The sequence below is a fragment of the Myxocyprinus asiaticus genome, chromosome 15 (genome assembly GCF_019703515.2).
Source record: "Myxocyprinus asiaticus isolate MX2 ecotype Aquarium Trade chromosome 15, UBuf_Myxa_2, whole genome shotgun sequence".
Classification (NCBI taxonomy): Eukaryota; Metazoa; Chordata; class Actinopteri; order Cypriniformes; family Catostomidae; genus Myxocyprinus; species Myxocyprinus asiaticus.
In genome coordinates this window covers 18,330,259-18,345,550 of record NC_059358.1, presented here as the reverse complement: position 1 = coordinate 18,345,550, position 15,292 = coordinate 18,330,259, and the positions used below count along the sequence as shown (strand labels likewise).

Below are 15,292 nucleotides of genomic sequence, written 5' to 3'. Positions count from 1 at the left end.
TCGCAGTCACGCAGTTGCAAGATATCTCTTACTAAATTATTTTCAGCATTGATAAAAAACATATAAACAAGGACAGATGCATGATTGCCCCACCCCCCATACGCCATATACGCCATATACACTAATGGTCAGAGTATATTTATTAGAGTTTTAAGATTACTCAGAATGTTTTTTAAATCTTGCCATACTTTGCAATACATTCTGTTCTGTTCTTTTTTTTTTTTTTTTTTTTTTTACAGGAATGGGCAGCCACAAGGCAGCAAAGAATAAAGACCATGTAGTGAAGCCAAGATCCCCAACTGGAGTCACTTCTGGCTCATCATCAAGGTTTAGAGTAAGCCCTGCCGATGACCCACATTTAGTGTGACGTACTACTGTTCCCCAAATACCTGAACTAAATTTACCCCCCTTGGAATGAATGAGTGACCCCTGTTGTCATTGGTAACTATGACGACTCCTGGAGTTTTTTTTTTTTTTTTATTACTATTATTACAAGGAAAGGAAGAACTCCTGTTTCTAAAGGCTGGAGGCAGTCCAGGTTTTACCCACTGCAGCAATTGGAGTGGTGAATCCATGCCAAACATAGGAAGTACCTTCCAAACAGCCAAAAACCTTGGAATTATGTAACATCTGACATGTACTTTTCGGCTATGCAATGGGAGTCTAACTATGTACCAGCTTAACTGTTCTGTTTTCATAGCTTCTTGAAGTACATTTGTATTTTATTCCCCTTAAATGTAGGGGTGCACTTTCTCTGACCAGTACCTGTCTATTTGTGAGCTTAGAAATATTGACATTGTAAATTTGTTCTCATTGCAGTCAGACATTATTGTAGTTTTGATTGAGGGGGAAATGATCTCTCAAAATCACAACAGTGCAGTTCTCATTTAGCATTTGTAAAAACTAAAATGTAATTTCAACGGAATAAAAACTCATTTTTAAACCATTTATTTTAAATGTGTTCTTTAGAATGCTCAAAAACTGTTATGTTTATATGCAGAATTTTTATTGCAAGATGTTTTTTATTTCTGTATCTCATTTGTTTACTTATTTATTCCACATGTTTTTATTATTTAAATATTTGTTTGTATGTTGGCCAAATTCACTCAATAAATTCAAGTAAGTTGCATATTTACTTTGTATCAAATTATTTTGGATTTATGGCATTCGCCAATGAATACTTTTAACAACAGCCTCAAACATATCCTTGCATAAAACACTTTGAAATGTTTTCTCTTATTTTGCTATTTAAATGTCAGTCTGTATCTACTTGTCCTATAATGTGACTCCCTGCAGGTGTTATTTTTTAATAATATATCTGACATTTGCTTTTCCTTTGCTCATGTTTTAAGCAGTCATTGTTGCTTGGTATGAAAAAAGAGAGAAATCAGCATTCATGACTATTAGTTGACTTATTTATTCATTTTCATTTATCCATCTTATCATTCATGCAATTGTCTGAGGTAATCACGTTCAGCATCTGTTTCATTTAGAGGTTTCTTATTATTCTGTAAGAGGGAGTGAAAATAACATGGAAACTGTGAAACATTTATTGAACTGTTTGATCACAATAAATTGTTCTGTCTTATAATATCTTTTTTTCTGTGATTTTGAATTTCTTGCGTTTATGCAGTATTCATGCTTTTTCTTTCTTTCTTTTTTTTTTTTTTTTTACCTTTTTAACGCGTTTTTAGATAACTAACAATCGAGGTAAAAATAAAAATTGGAATTAGAACCACTGATATGAGAACACACCGCAATGTTCATAAAGACTACATTTCCCAGAAGCCTTTAGTACTGCAAAAGAAGTGACGCGCTCAATCTGCAACGTCAGTGATATCAGTCAGTGGTTTGGTAGGCGCACGTTAGAATATCGTTGGTTCTATTTGTAATTTATTGACCATTTCTTTTGAGGTGTGAAGAAAAGGACTCTTTTCTCTGAAAATGTAAGATTGACAGATGTATTTTATTTATTTATTTATTATTTTTTGCTCTGAAAAATAGTTTCAAGACATTTTAGCAAAAAAATAAATAAATAATATAAAAATAGAACAAATGTGTCTTATCTAATTAGTGCATTTAAATAAATATAAATTGCATGATTTTGCACATACCTACATTTTCTTTGCGTTTTCTTGAAATAATCTTGTACTTGTAGTGTTTGTGTTTCAGGCGGCTCAAGCTGCGGTGCTATTGCTCGTTCGTTTTTCTGTTTGTTTACAGTCGTGAGGTCCTCTTGGTTCTAAGAGTCACTCTATGTTCATAGATGTCTTTAGCTGACGAGCTGCTTGCGGACTTGGAGCAGGCAGGAGATGAAGAAGACGGCTGTATGCCGGTGGGGAAGGCGATGAGAGTGATGGGCAACCCTGGGAGAGTCAAACCGACCGGAGTCTGGATGACATACCGGAGGAGATGGAGGTGGATTACAGTGGGACAGAAAGCGTCACATCCATAGCAAAACTAAGACAGGAAACCAGTGAGTTTTTGCCTGCTTTTTATTTGAATCATAATGATTTCTAATTGTAACTGAATGCTAGTAAGGCTACTGAAGTAATTGAACATGTCTTGGCTTTCCACAGTTTGCTGAAATCATGGATAAAATAGGTCTATATGTTGGAAATCAACGCAAGAATTCAGAAGGTGAGTGACAGCCTGCTTTAAACGGGACATGCTTTATATTCATGTTTTTACATACTAATAAATATTAATTTGACTAACTGTGTTAATGTTTTTCCACTTTCTTCAGTGTCTGGACCTGTTGAGGCAGACCCAGAGTACAGACTCATTGTCGCGGCCAACAATCTGACTGCGGAAATAGACAGTGAACTTAGTGAGTTTTCAATATATTTTTGTATTAAATTTAGTAAAGTATTGTATTAAGGGGATAGTTCACCTAAAAGAGAAAATGTTATCACCATTTACTTATCCTCGTGCTGTTCCAAATCTGTAATTCTTGGAGTTCTTCCATGTGACAAAAGAGATGTTGGGCAGTATGGTAGTCTTAGTCACCATTTAGTTTCACTGCATCATGTTTCCATACAATGAAAGTGAATGGTGACGGAGGCTAACATTCTGCCTGACATCTCCTTTTGTTTTCCATGGAGAAAGTAAGGCAAATAATTTTTGGAGCTACATGAAGAGGAGTAAACAAAGCCACAGTTTTCACTATACTGTTAGAGGGGACATGAGATGAGGAATTATAATCTTGTTCCTTTACTCAACTTTCTCCTCACTGCAAAAAAAGCATTTGTTGAAACCAAACTGCCAAAACAATTAGTTCTCGACTTCCTCCACATTGTGATGTCACACTGTGGTAGACATTGGCATCTGACCATCTCCATAACAACACATCAAAGCCTACTTTACCTTATCACTTCAGTAGCCCCGCCCACTAGTGGTGAGCAGTGAGATGGCAAGGAGAGAGCAGGTCAGTCAAGAGCAGAGAGCTAATAAGAACAGTGGGCGTTAACTGTCAAGTCTTAAAGGAGAAGCAGCACCAAAACCCCTGTGTTTCTGACAAAGGGTGAAAATGAGGGTGGAAAATGATCATGTTTTACAAATATGACTGTTCTTAGTGTAAAAAAAACCTTTACTAATATTATAAATTAACCTTAAGGAACATATTAAAATAAAAAATGTATGTCATGACCCCTTTAATGTTATATTGCAAGTTTCATTGATTACTTATCAAGCACTGGAACAATACTTCCTTTTTTATTTCCTCCTCAGATATCATTCACAAATTTTTTCGTGACAAGTGCTCCAAAAGGTTTCCAGAACTGGAGTCTCTGGTGCCAAATGCACTAGAATATATCAGAACTTTTAAGGTATGTAGAAACTCATCACAGTCTCTAGGAGCGTACATTTATACATCTTTGGACAAATAACCCATTTTAGGGGCTGAGCATTTGTGAATAATTTTTTCCTATAGTGGTGAAGAGTTTTTTTATGAGTTACTTTCTTACATCAGTTATTTTTCATCAGTGAGGCTTAAGTAACATGCAAATTTGTATGTTTTGTTCTCTCGTGGGTCTTCAGGAGCTGGGCAACAATATTGAGAAGTGCAAAAACAATGAGACCCTCCAGCAGATCCTGACTAATGCCACCATCTTGGTGGTCAGTGTCACAGCCTCAACCACACCAGGGTGAGTGTACAGTTGTACTTACTGCTTGGGTACTAATGTGTAACATTTACTGGACTGCTGATGGACTGTAGGATCAGTTTTTATCTTCCATATCTTAATGAGTATGATTTTGTAGAGTTTTTGTCTTTGTACTTCTGCAATTTTACTGGCATGCCATCACTTACTTTTCATTCACAAATGGTTTCCGCAACCGGGGGGTTCTGAGTGGCTCAGTGAGTATTGATGCTGACTACCACCACTGGAGTCGCGAGTTCAAATCCAGGGTGTGCTGAGTGACTCCAGCCAGGTCTCCTAAGCAACCCAATTGGCCCAGTTGCTAGGGAGGGTAGAGTCACATGGGGCAACCTCCTCGTGGTCACGGTCTTGCTCTCAGTGGGGCTATTGTCTGACTACTAGCTGTGTAACGGTTTATCTTGGCACAATACATCGTGGTTAAAAAATGTGCCGATGCGCATCACGGAGATGGAGCATTTTTTTATTTTAGCGTCTGTTCTGTACAATACGCTCTACGTCCTATGCCTACATAATGTGGGCATACAAATGGAAATCGCTTCATTTCACACAAGGAGCTCTAAAATCCGATTGCACACTAGCAGATACAGGTGTTGTACGATGAGTTTGGCTGAATCTGCGAGAGTGATTGCGCTGACTGCGTGAGAGAAAATTTAAGTTTACAGAGGTTTAATGATATTGCCATATTAATCTACTTTATATAATGCTAAAGATAATGTATAATAATGTTATGGGGGAATATAATTCTAATGTGAAATGTCATGTCTGATTTGATTTCATCAGTAAATTATTATTATTTATATATAGTTGGATAAGCATGCACTTCCATTAAATATGTAATTTTGAAAAGAATATTTAGATGTGAACAGAGACAATATTATTTTAGAAAAATAAAATTTTAGTTAAAATATTTTAAATGTATGTAATCAGTGACAGTCAGCATGTGTATCTCACATAATTGTGTATTTTCTGCAAAGCAGAATTATTAGCTAATATTTCCATTTGTTGTCACCATTTCCCTCTTCTGGGCTGATTTTAGGTCCCAGTTCATTTCTGATTAATCATTTAGCACTTTTAAAAACTGTACTTTCTGCTACATTTTAATGGAAATGAGCTATTTTGCATGCCTTTAAAGTAAAAAAAAAAAAAAAAAAAAAATTCAAACTTAACTTTTCTTGATTCAGGCTTAGTTTAAAGAATCGTGAACCGAAACGTGAGTTCAGTATCATGAACTGAATCTTGAGATGAGTGAATCGTAACCTAGTAACTTGTTCTGCAAAATTCTCACAAGGTTCACATTTTCTGCTACTGAGGTTGCGGTATGAGTAGGTTTAAGAGTAGGGGTAGGGTTAGTGTTGGACGTTGGTGTTGTGTTTAGAGGTAGGGGTAAGTTTAACAGTGTAACTACAGATGTAATTAAATGCAATACTTTAAAGGGATAGCTCACCCAAAAATGAAAATTCTCATCATTTACTCACCCTCATGCCATCCCAGATGTGTATGACTTTCTTTTTTCGGCTGAACACAAATTAAGATTTTTTTTTTGAAAAATATCTCAGCTCTGTAGGTCCGTACAATGCAAGTGAATGGGTACCAAAACTTTGAAACTCCAAAATTCACATAATTCACATAAAGGTAGTTAAATCTCAATCTTCAGAAGTGATATGAAAGGTGTGGACGAGAAACAGATAAATATTTAAGTCCTCTTTTACTGTAAGTTCTCCTCGCTGCCCAGTAGGTGGCAATATGCACAACGAATGCGAATTGCCAAAAACAAAAGAACAAATGTGAAAGTGGACATTGATAGTAAAAAAGGACTTAAATATTGATCTGTTGTAGACCCATTCAGATTTCTGATGTAACAGCATATTGTTTGTCTACGCAAAATTCAATAAAAATATTTTGGGGAAAAAATATTTATTTGTTTCTCACCCACACTTATCATATCGCTTCAGAAGACATAGATTTAACCACTGGAGTCTTATGGATTACTTTTAAGCTGCAGCTTCAACATTTTGGTGCCTATTCACTTGTATTGTATGGAACTACAGAGCCAAAATATTCTCCTAAAAATCTTTGTTTGTGTACAGCAGAAGAAAGTCATACACGTCTTGGATGGCATGAGGTTGAGTAAGTGATGAATTTTTATTTTTGGGTGAACTATAAGTGTAAGTACAATACAACTACACGTATGACAGTAAATAAGTACATTGTAATGCTTCAATAAAAGGTAGTTAAAGGCACTTAATATAAAGTGGGTCCCAGTGTCCTTATGCTTGATCACATGTACTTTTCAGTACAGTAGTTTGCTTCATCTGTCTCAGTAAAATTATTGTCTGTTTTTCACAACCACATGTAAACTTCCTCTCTTTGTCATTTTAAGTATTGCTGGTGGGTTGACTAACCTGTCCAAGATGCCTGCATGTAACCTGATGTTGCTGGGAGCTCAGCGGAAGACTCTGTCTGGATTCAGCAGCACTTCCCTGCTGCCCCACATGGCTACATCTACCACTGTGACGTAGTACAGTCTCTGCCTCCAGTGAGCATAAACCTTTTTGCTTTCATTTGTTGAATGAGTTGTAATTCAGCATTACATTAGTCTTTTTATTATTAACTATTTTTATTGATTTCATTCAACAATTTAAATAAAGATAACAGAAAATGTGGAATAAAATTATATAAAATTAAACCCTTCCTCCCACGAACACACCTATCCCCTGTATTAATGACTGCCCCATCGCCTAAAATACAGAGTCTGGGGCAATATGAAATTTGAGTGCCCAATACGTCACACATAAAACTCTGAACCCTCAACCAAAATTCTTGGATCTTAACACACCACTAAAAAACATGGGTTGTGTCCCCATCTTCTGATTGGCATTGCCAGCAGTTGGGTGTGTCTTTAAGGCCAAGCCTATACAACCTAGAGGGGGTCCAATAGAATCGATGTAGAATCTTAAATTGCATAAGGTGCATCCTTGCATCTCTAGATGTAGACTTGACGTTTTTTAGAATCCTAGACCACACTCCCTCCTCCAATACCAAGTTTAAATCTTTCTCCCATAATCTCTTGAGGGAAGCCGAAGCTCAGTCCCCCAGACTCTGAATTAGCAGGGAGTAATACACTGATGCCTCATGACCTTTTCCAAAAGCAGTAATCACCACATCCAGAGTATCTGCCGCTTTAGGGGGGTGTATGCTACTCCCAAAAATAGTACAGAGCAGGTGGCGCAGCTGTAAATACCTAAAGAACTGAGACCTGGGAATCCCAAAATGTTGAACCATATTTTCAAAGGATCTCAACACTCCATTCTCATACAGGTCACCGAGCGTATTAACCTGCCTCACAATCCACTTTGACCAGCAGAATGGGGACTTATTTATACATAATTTTGTGTTCAGCCATATGCTCGAGGTAACATTTAAATAAATGTCCGAATTAAACACTCTGGACACTTTTGTCCATACCGAGTGCAAATGCGAGATAACGGGGTGTAACTTCTCCGGTTAGTTTAATAGAAAAGCTTTGCCATGGCAAAATAGTGGCAAGAACTTCCTGTTCAATACAAAACCAGGGAGGGGCTCTCTCAGGTGGAAGCGACCAATGAGCCAAATGTCTGATACATAATAATAAAACAAAATCTTGGGTAGGCCTAGCCCACCTTTGTCAATCGGCCTGTGTAACTTATTGAAATGTAATCTGGGATGTTTACCATTCCAAATGAAGGACTTCGCTTTGCTATCAAATTGCTTGAAATAAGAGAGAGGGACATCTATAGGGAGAGATTGTAGCAGATAATTGAATTTTGGAATACAATTCATTTTAATAATATTAACCTTCCCAATCATAGATAAATGTAATGAAGCCCACCTGCCCACATCGCTTGAAAACCTTTTATTAATGGGACAAAATTAACTCTAAATAAATCACACAAATTTTCTGGGAATAAAATACCCAAAAATACCCAAATGCCATGTTTGGGCCACTGGAAGGCGCCCTGCTGAAAAGCCGTTACCGGGCAGTATGCTGTCAGAGCCAAAGCTTCGGATTTAGACCAATTAACTCTGTATCCTGAGAATTTAGAAAAGGAATGAATAATTCTGTGGAGGCAAGGCATAGATCTAGTAGGGTCAGAGACTTATGCGCCACGCCATCCACCACCACTCCTGGAAAATCATCCTCCTTTCTTATCGCGGCTGCTAATGGTTCCAGGGCAAGACAGAACAATAAGGGTGAAAGAGAGCAACACTGCCGGGTGCCACTATCCAGAGTAAAATAATCTGAAATTAATCCATTCGTTTGAACCGCCACTACTGGGTGTCTATAAAGTAACTTAATCCACCCAATAAAAGTATTCCCGAACCTGTACATTTCCAAATCTTAAAAAGATAATGTCATTCTACCATATCAAACACCTTTCTGGCATCAAGTGAGATGGCAGCGACCAGAGTCTGATCATTCGCCACTGACCACATGATGTTGATTAAACGCCTAATGTTATCACAAGAGTTATGGCCCCGAATAAACCCCACCTGATCTATATGTATAAGAGATGTCATAACTTAGTCGGTTAGCCAAAATTTTTGACAATATTTTAATATCTAGCTGGATCAGTGAAATTGGACGGTAACTCTTACACTCACTTGGATCTTTGCCCTTTTTAAGAATCAGACTGATTTGGGCTTCTGTCATGGTTGGCAGAAGCTTTCCATTCTTTAATGATTCCGTATAAACTTCTAGCAAAAGTGGAGTCAGTTCTGTAGCATAAGATCTAAAAAACTCAGCGGGAAAGCCATCTGGCCCCGGAGCCTTGCCTGTAGGCAAGGCCTTAATTACCTCACCAAGCTCTTCCAAGTTTATCTCAGAATCAAGAGAATTGTTTTGCTCAGTCGTCAGTTTAGGAAGTTCTAATGGTTCCACAAAGTTTCTAATATCCTCTTCAGTAGATAAAGACGTGGAACTATAGAGATCAAGATAAAATCCTTTAAAAGTATTATTAATATCAATGGCAAATATTTCACCACCAGCAGATTTCACTGAAGGAATGGTAGAAAAAGATTCTCTCCGTTTTATATATCTAGCCAGAAGTTTTCCTGCCTTGTCCCACGATTCAAAGTATGACTGTTTTGCCCTGAATAGCCAAAACTCCACCTTCCTTGAAAAAATAGTATTATATCTGTATTTCAATGGGGTCAATTCTCTGAGGCCATCAGACGACATTCGTCGCTTCAGCTCTGCCTCAGCACTTTTAATATTCCCTTCCAATTTCACGATTTCTTGTGCTTTGGATTTTTTGGTGAATGAGGCATGCTGTATGATCCGGCCCCTAAGAACAGCCTTAAGTGCCTCCCAACCCACGCCCACAGAGGATACTGGGGACCAGTTGGTTTCCATATAGACATTGATTTCAGCCTTTAGCATTTGTTGGAATTCAGGATTTTGCAAGAGGGATACATAAAAATGCCAACTATATGATTTCTTTTTCACTGTATGTGTCAACACCTCTAAACACACCAGTATATGATCTGAGACTAAAATGTTTCCAATTGAGCAATCAACAACAGATGAAATGAGGGGCTTAGATAAAAAAAAAAAAAAAAATCTATTCTAGAGTAAATCTTATGGATTAATGAAAAAAATGTGTAGTCCCTACCAGATGGGTTTAAAAGTCTCCAAATATCTGTAAGACCAAGATTTTTATGCATCCTATGAAGCATCAATGTTGCTCTAGGGGGCTTGCACACTTTTGTTTCACTATGATCAAGGACTGAGTCCATCAAAAGATTAAAATCTCCTCCCAATATTATATCATGTGGGGTGCCAGGGGCTTGCAACATCCCTTCAAGATCTATAAAAAAGCCATTATATCATATTTCTTACGCTTAAGAAGAGAAATAATCTTCCTTCTTTTTTTGGGGTGCCACAACCCAGTCACATTCCACGTGGAGAGAGACAGTCCACTCATATTAACATTTGACATTTTGACATATAAGAAAAAATAGATTGTGTGTCAAAAACAAGATTTTAAAGACCACATTCCAACATTGGTGCGACCTTTAAAACCCGAACATCCCCAAAACAAACAGAAAAAGAAAAACATGCGCATTAACTCTGCGCACGACAGCGCCAACTGGCATCCATCCCTCCAAACTCAAACAGTCCATTTATGCCTATGAGGACCCCCGCGACAACTTTGCCATCGGATTGCTCAAGTCCAGTGTTTCTATAAAAATGTTGTGAGAGAATTACACAGCAAAAGATAATCTATAAAACAAACTCCAGCCAATAGGCCGAACAAACTCAAAGAGCATGTAGATTCATCCACAAAACTGTCCCGAAGGTGTGCCACTCTGCAAAATAAACTCCAGCCGCTAGGCGGAACCAGCACAAAAAGAACGCTCAGTTTCCTCAAACAGTCAAGTGAATGATCAGTGAGCAACGTGAGTACCACAAAATGACTTACTCCATTGACTGTATGAAGGACATCGCTTGCTGTGGGCATGTGAATGTTTTACGGCCCTCCTTAGCATCTATTCTCAATTTGGCTGGGAATATCAGTGCAAAAGCGACCTTCCGTTGATGTAAAAGTTTCTTGCATTCCTTGAATCGATCACGTTTCTCTCTTGTCGAATTTGCAAAGCCTGGGAACAAGAAAATGCTGTGGTTTTTCCAAGAAAGCCTCCCTTTACTCCTCGCCTTGTGTAACACAAGATCTTTATCGGATGATCTCAGAAATTTGGCCAGAATTGATCGGGCCTGTCTCCCTCCACGGATCTTCGCGCCGGAACCCTGCAAGCTCGCTTGATTTCCAGCTTATGACCTGCTATGTCAAGCAGATGCGGAAGGAGCCCATCCAAGAATTTCACCATATCCCGACCCTCTTCGGCCTCAGGAATTCCAACAATACAGATGTTATTCTGCCGGCTACGGTTCTGCACGTCCTCCAACTTCTCCCAGACATGCTTCAAATCCACCTTGGTTGCTAGTGGATTAGCAGATAATTCCCTCTCAGATGACTTCAGAACTTCGCCTCCATGGCAGTGATCGATCGACGTATCACAGCGAGATCCTCCAAGTCAGCAACGACCTTCGTCAGCATTGCCAACATGTTCAGTATCTCTCGTTGCACTTCTCGCACTTCCCCAACTAAATCGGCTCCCTGGCTTGCGGCCCTCTTGGGGGTGTCAGTTTGAGAACATAAGTGTCTTTTAACGTCTCCAGAGCCCTAGGAATTTGAATTCTTTGACACATTGTCCTCCTAGAACAGTTATGAAAAGACCGGTTTATCTCATTAAAAGTGTTAAAACTAGCAAAGTGCGCAGAGCTCGCCGTTCACACATCTGATCCTAGCATGGCGTCACGTGACATCTTACATTAGTCTTTTTGATGTTTCCAGGATCTGAGGAGGAAAGCTTCTCGTCTGGTTTCAGCTAAATGCACTCTGGCTGCTCGTGTGGAGAGTTTCCATGAGAGTGCAGATGGCAAGGTGAACACCTCATTACTCAGAACAGCACTCTACAATCCACTCCTTTCATATGATAAATATAAAGATAGACTCTATCTTTGTTTTAGAGTCTTTTACACTTTAGAAGTTTGCATGAATTAACCTGATTGCGTTTGTGTTCAGGTCGGCTACGACCTGAAAGAGGAGATTGAGCGGAAGTTTGATAAATGGCAGGAGCCCCCACCAGTCAAGCAGGTGAAGCCTCTTCCAGCACCCCTAGATGGACAGAGGAAGAAGAGAGGAGGAAGGAGGTGAGGGTCATGAGGGGGTGTAAGTAATGGGTGTATGGGCGAACCTCATAAAGCCTGTCAAGTAACTCGGGTTGCTACTGGAAGAGGTGTTAGTGAGGCCAGCAGGGGGTTCTCACCCTGCCGTCAGTGTGGGTCCTAACGCCCCAGTGCAGTGACGGGGGCACTATACTGTATAAAGGCAATGTCTTTCGGATGAAACGTTAAACTGAGGTCCTGACTCTCTGTGGTAGTTAAAAATCCCAGGGCACTTCTTGTAAAGAGTAGGAGTGTAACCATGGTGTCCTGGCCAAATTCCCCCTATTGGCCCTTATTAATCATGGCCTCCTAATAATCCCCATCCATGAACTGGCTCTATCACTCTTCTCTCTCCTCTCCACCAGTAGCTGGTATGTGGTGGGCATACTGGCGCACTATGGCTGCCGTCGCATCATCCAGGTGGATGCTGCACTCTGGTGGTGGTTGAGGAGAGTCCCCTGTTCATAATGTAAACAATGCACTTTGAGTGTAGTGTCAGAAAAAGCGCTTTATAAATGTAATGTTCATTCATTCATTCAAGTACATGTCTGGGACATATTTCACCCTAAAATCAAATAGAACAAAGAAATTGTATTTTTAGTATTTCTTGCCTTTTTATTGATACTGATTTTAATGAAAATGGTAGTTTTTTTTAATACAAATCATAGTGCCTGGACGGATGAGTCTCGTTACATTACTAATGAGAACAATTATTGAGAATAATCAGAATTGCAAACAAATTTAAAAGTAAAAGATCCAGACACATTACAGTAATGAGAATTGGGGGAGGTGCTTGACAAAATGAAAATTCTCTCATCATTTACTCACTCTCATGCCATTCCAGATGTGTATGAGTTTCTTTCTTCTGCAGAGCACAAATTAAGATTTTTAGAAGAATATTTCAGCTCTGTAGGTCCTCACAATGCATGTGAATGGTGACCAGAACACAGAAGGTCCAAAAAGTACATAAAGGCAGCATAAATGTAATCCATATGACTTCAGTGGTTAGATCCATGTCTTCAGAAGTGATATGATAGGTGTGGGTGAGAAACGGATCAATATTTAAGTCCTTTTTTACTATAAATCTGTGAATGTGAAAGTGTAGATATACAGTTAAAAAAGGACTTAAATGCTCCTCTGTTTCTCACCCACAACTATCATATCACTTCTGAAGATATTAACCACTGGAGACACATGGATTACTTTTATGCTGCGTTTATATGTCTTTTTGGACCTTCTGAGTTCTGACCACCATTCACTTGCATTGTATGGACCTACAGAGCTGAGATATTGTTTTAAATTGTTTCATTTGTGTTCAGCAGAAGAAAGAAAATCACACATCTGGGATGGCATGAGAGTAAATGATGAGAGAATTTTCATTTTTGGGTGAACTATTCTTTTAATTGTCATTCAAATAATGTCTTCATTTTCTATGTGCACAATATAATGTTGAAATACATGTTTTAGTGAGATTCACCAGTATATGTGTTTGAGCGTTTTTGATTAAATCTTGCATTGATTTTCCTCTGGTATCGTAAGATGGAGAGGCTGGGTCTGACAGAAATTAGGAAACATGCCAACAGAATGACAATTGCAGAGGTTAGAGTTGACATGAGTCAGTATTTTTGCATTTGTATGCTTGCTTTGTTTGGAAACTTCATGGCTTTTTTCCACTACATGATTATAAACTGCCTGTCTCCCTGTAAGATTTTGGATGATGCCTATCAGGAGGATCTGGGCTTTAGTCTCGGTCAGCTGGGAAAGTCGGGCAGCAGCAGGGTTAGACAAGCTCAGGTCAATGACTCAACCAAGGCCAGAATATCCAAGTCCCTCCAGGAATGGCTGCTTACTGTAGTGTGAATTTATAATGCATTGGGGAGTAGTAAGAGAAATGTTTGGTGTAGTGAGAACAGAATGAAGGTTTTTGCTGAAGGCTTAGTCCATTTATTCATTGTTCAATGCAAAATGTATTTTCTATAGAATTTAATGATTTGTTTTTTATTTTTAATTTTTTTAATGAACATTTCCATGCATGAGGATTTATGAATGTTTTGTTACTGCAGCGGACATTGCAGAAGCAGAGTATGACGTATGGTGGGAAGTCCATTGTCAGAGACCGATCATCTGGGACCAGTTCCAGTGTAGCGTTCACTCCATTACAGGTACAAAAAAAGCTAATCACAGACATATAAATACATATATATATAATATAAAAATGTAATTTCTTTGCCAGTAAATTGTGTCATTACTAGCACTTTTTTTTTTTTTAAATCAGTCTCGGAAATATCTGAATTTTAAAAGTGTTTTCCAGGCCTGAAAAAGTCATGGAAATTAATAAAAAAGTAGTGTAAAACATGCTTGTAATGATGTCTGATATGTGAGTGAATTGTTCTATTGAATTAGTTTTTTTTTATTTATTTTTTATTAATCTGTTGAACAAATTGGTCTGAATAAAAAATTATTTTTAAAAGTCCTTATACAGAAATCTGAAAAGAATGAAAAAGTCATGAAACAGTTATGGAAATTAATTGTTCAAAAAGTGTAGAAAGTTGAAACCCTGTGCAATTCGGTTTGGTGCCGCTAGTGGCGCAGAAATTACACACTTTAACTTAAAATTATTTTCACACAATCATGTAACCCAGCTGTGGGTTAGTTGATTTGTGGATTTAACGTTCTGTACTGCTCTCTGTCAGGGGCTGGAGATTGTGAATCCACAGGCTGCAGAGAAGAAGGTGGCTGAAGCCAATCAGAAATATTTCTCCAACACGGCTGAGTTCCTCAAGGTGAAGCGAGAGAAAGACGACAAGGTGTGAGGTGGCGTGTTAGACGCTGCCTGTCCTCTGACAGCCTGAACAGATTCACACTTTAACTGCTAATTTATACTCTTGTCACACACCCACTCTGTGGGACATCAGTGGGGATGGTGACATTATGAGGACAGCACAAGAATAGATCCTCTTTCTGTGCAGAGGAACAGAAGAGGGAGAGCAACATGTTCCTGTGAACATCTTGTTTTTCATATATATATATTTTTAAATCCATACAAAGAAATTGTGCACATTAAGGGTAGGTTGTTTTTCATTTGTTATAAGCAATTCTTTATTTTTTACAACTATGTACAAATTCTTAAAATGCTTGAAATTATACGTTGATTGAACGGTCATCTCGTTCAGTACCAGGATTGTTTCCAATCCTTTTTCATTCAGTTTGATGTGCCTTTTCTGTTCTTAAGGAAACATACTTCATGTTGTATATAAAATATGGATTGAAATTGAATCCTAAGGGGATTTAGTTTTAAGTGTAGATGTACAGTGCATCCGGAAAGTATTCACAGCACTTCACTTTTTCCACATTTTGTTATGTT

The 15,292-nt window shown here is 38.3% G+C and overlaps 1 protein-coding gene and 1 pseudogene across 3 annotated transcripts in view; both read left to right on the top strand.

Moving 5' to 3' along the window:
- Nucleotides 1–1,590, top strand: part of LOC127453281 (uncharacterized) — a 24,737-nt gene extending 23,147 nt beyond the window's left edge. For all 3 annotated transcript variants that reach the window (XM_051719530.1, XM_051719531.1, XM_051719529.1), the window contains exon 16: nt 240–1,590. In XM_051719530.1, coding sequence (XP_051575490.1) covers nt 240–367 — 128 coding nt within the window. In that variant the 3' untranslated portion in view covers nt 368–1,590. The remainder of the gene's footprint in view (nt 1–239) is intronic.
- Nucleotides 574–15,292, top strand: LOC127453403 (U4/U6 small nuclear ribonucleoprotein Prp31-like; annotated as a pseudogene).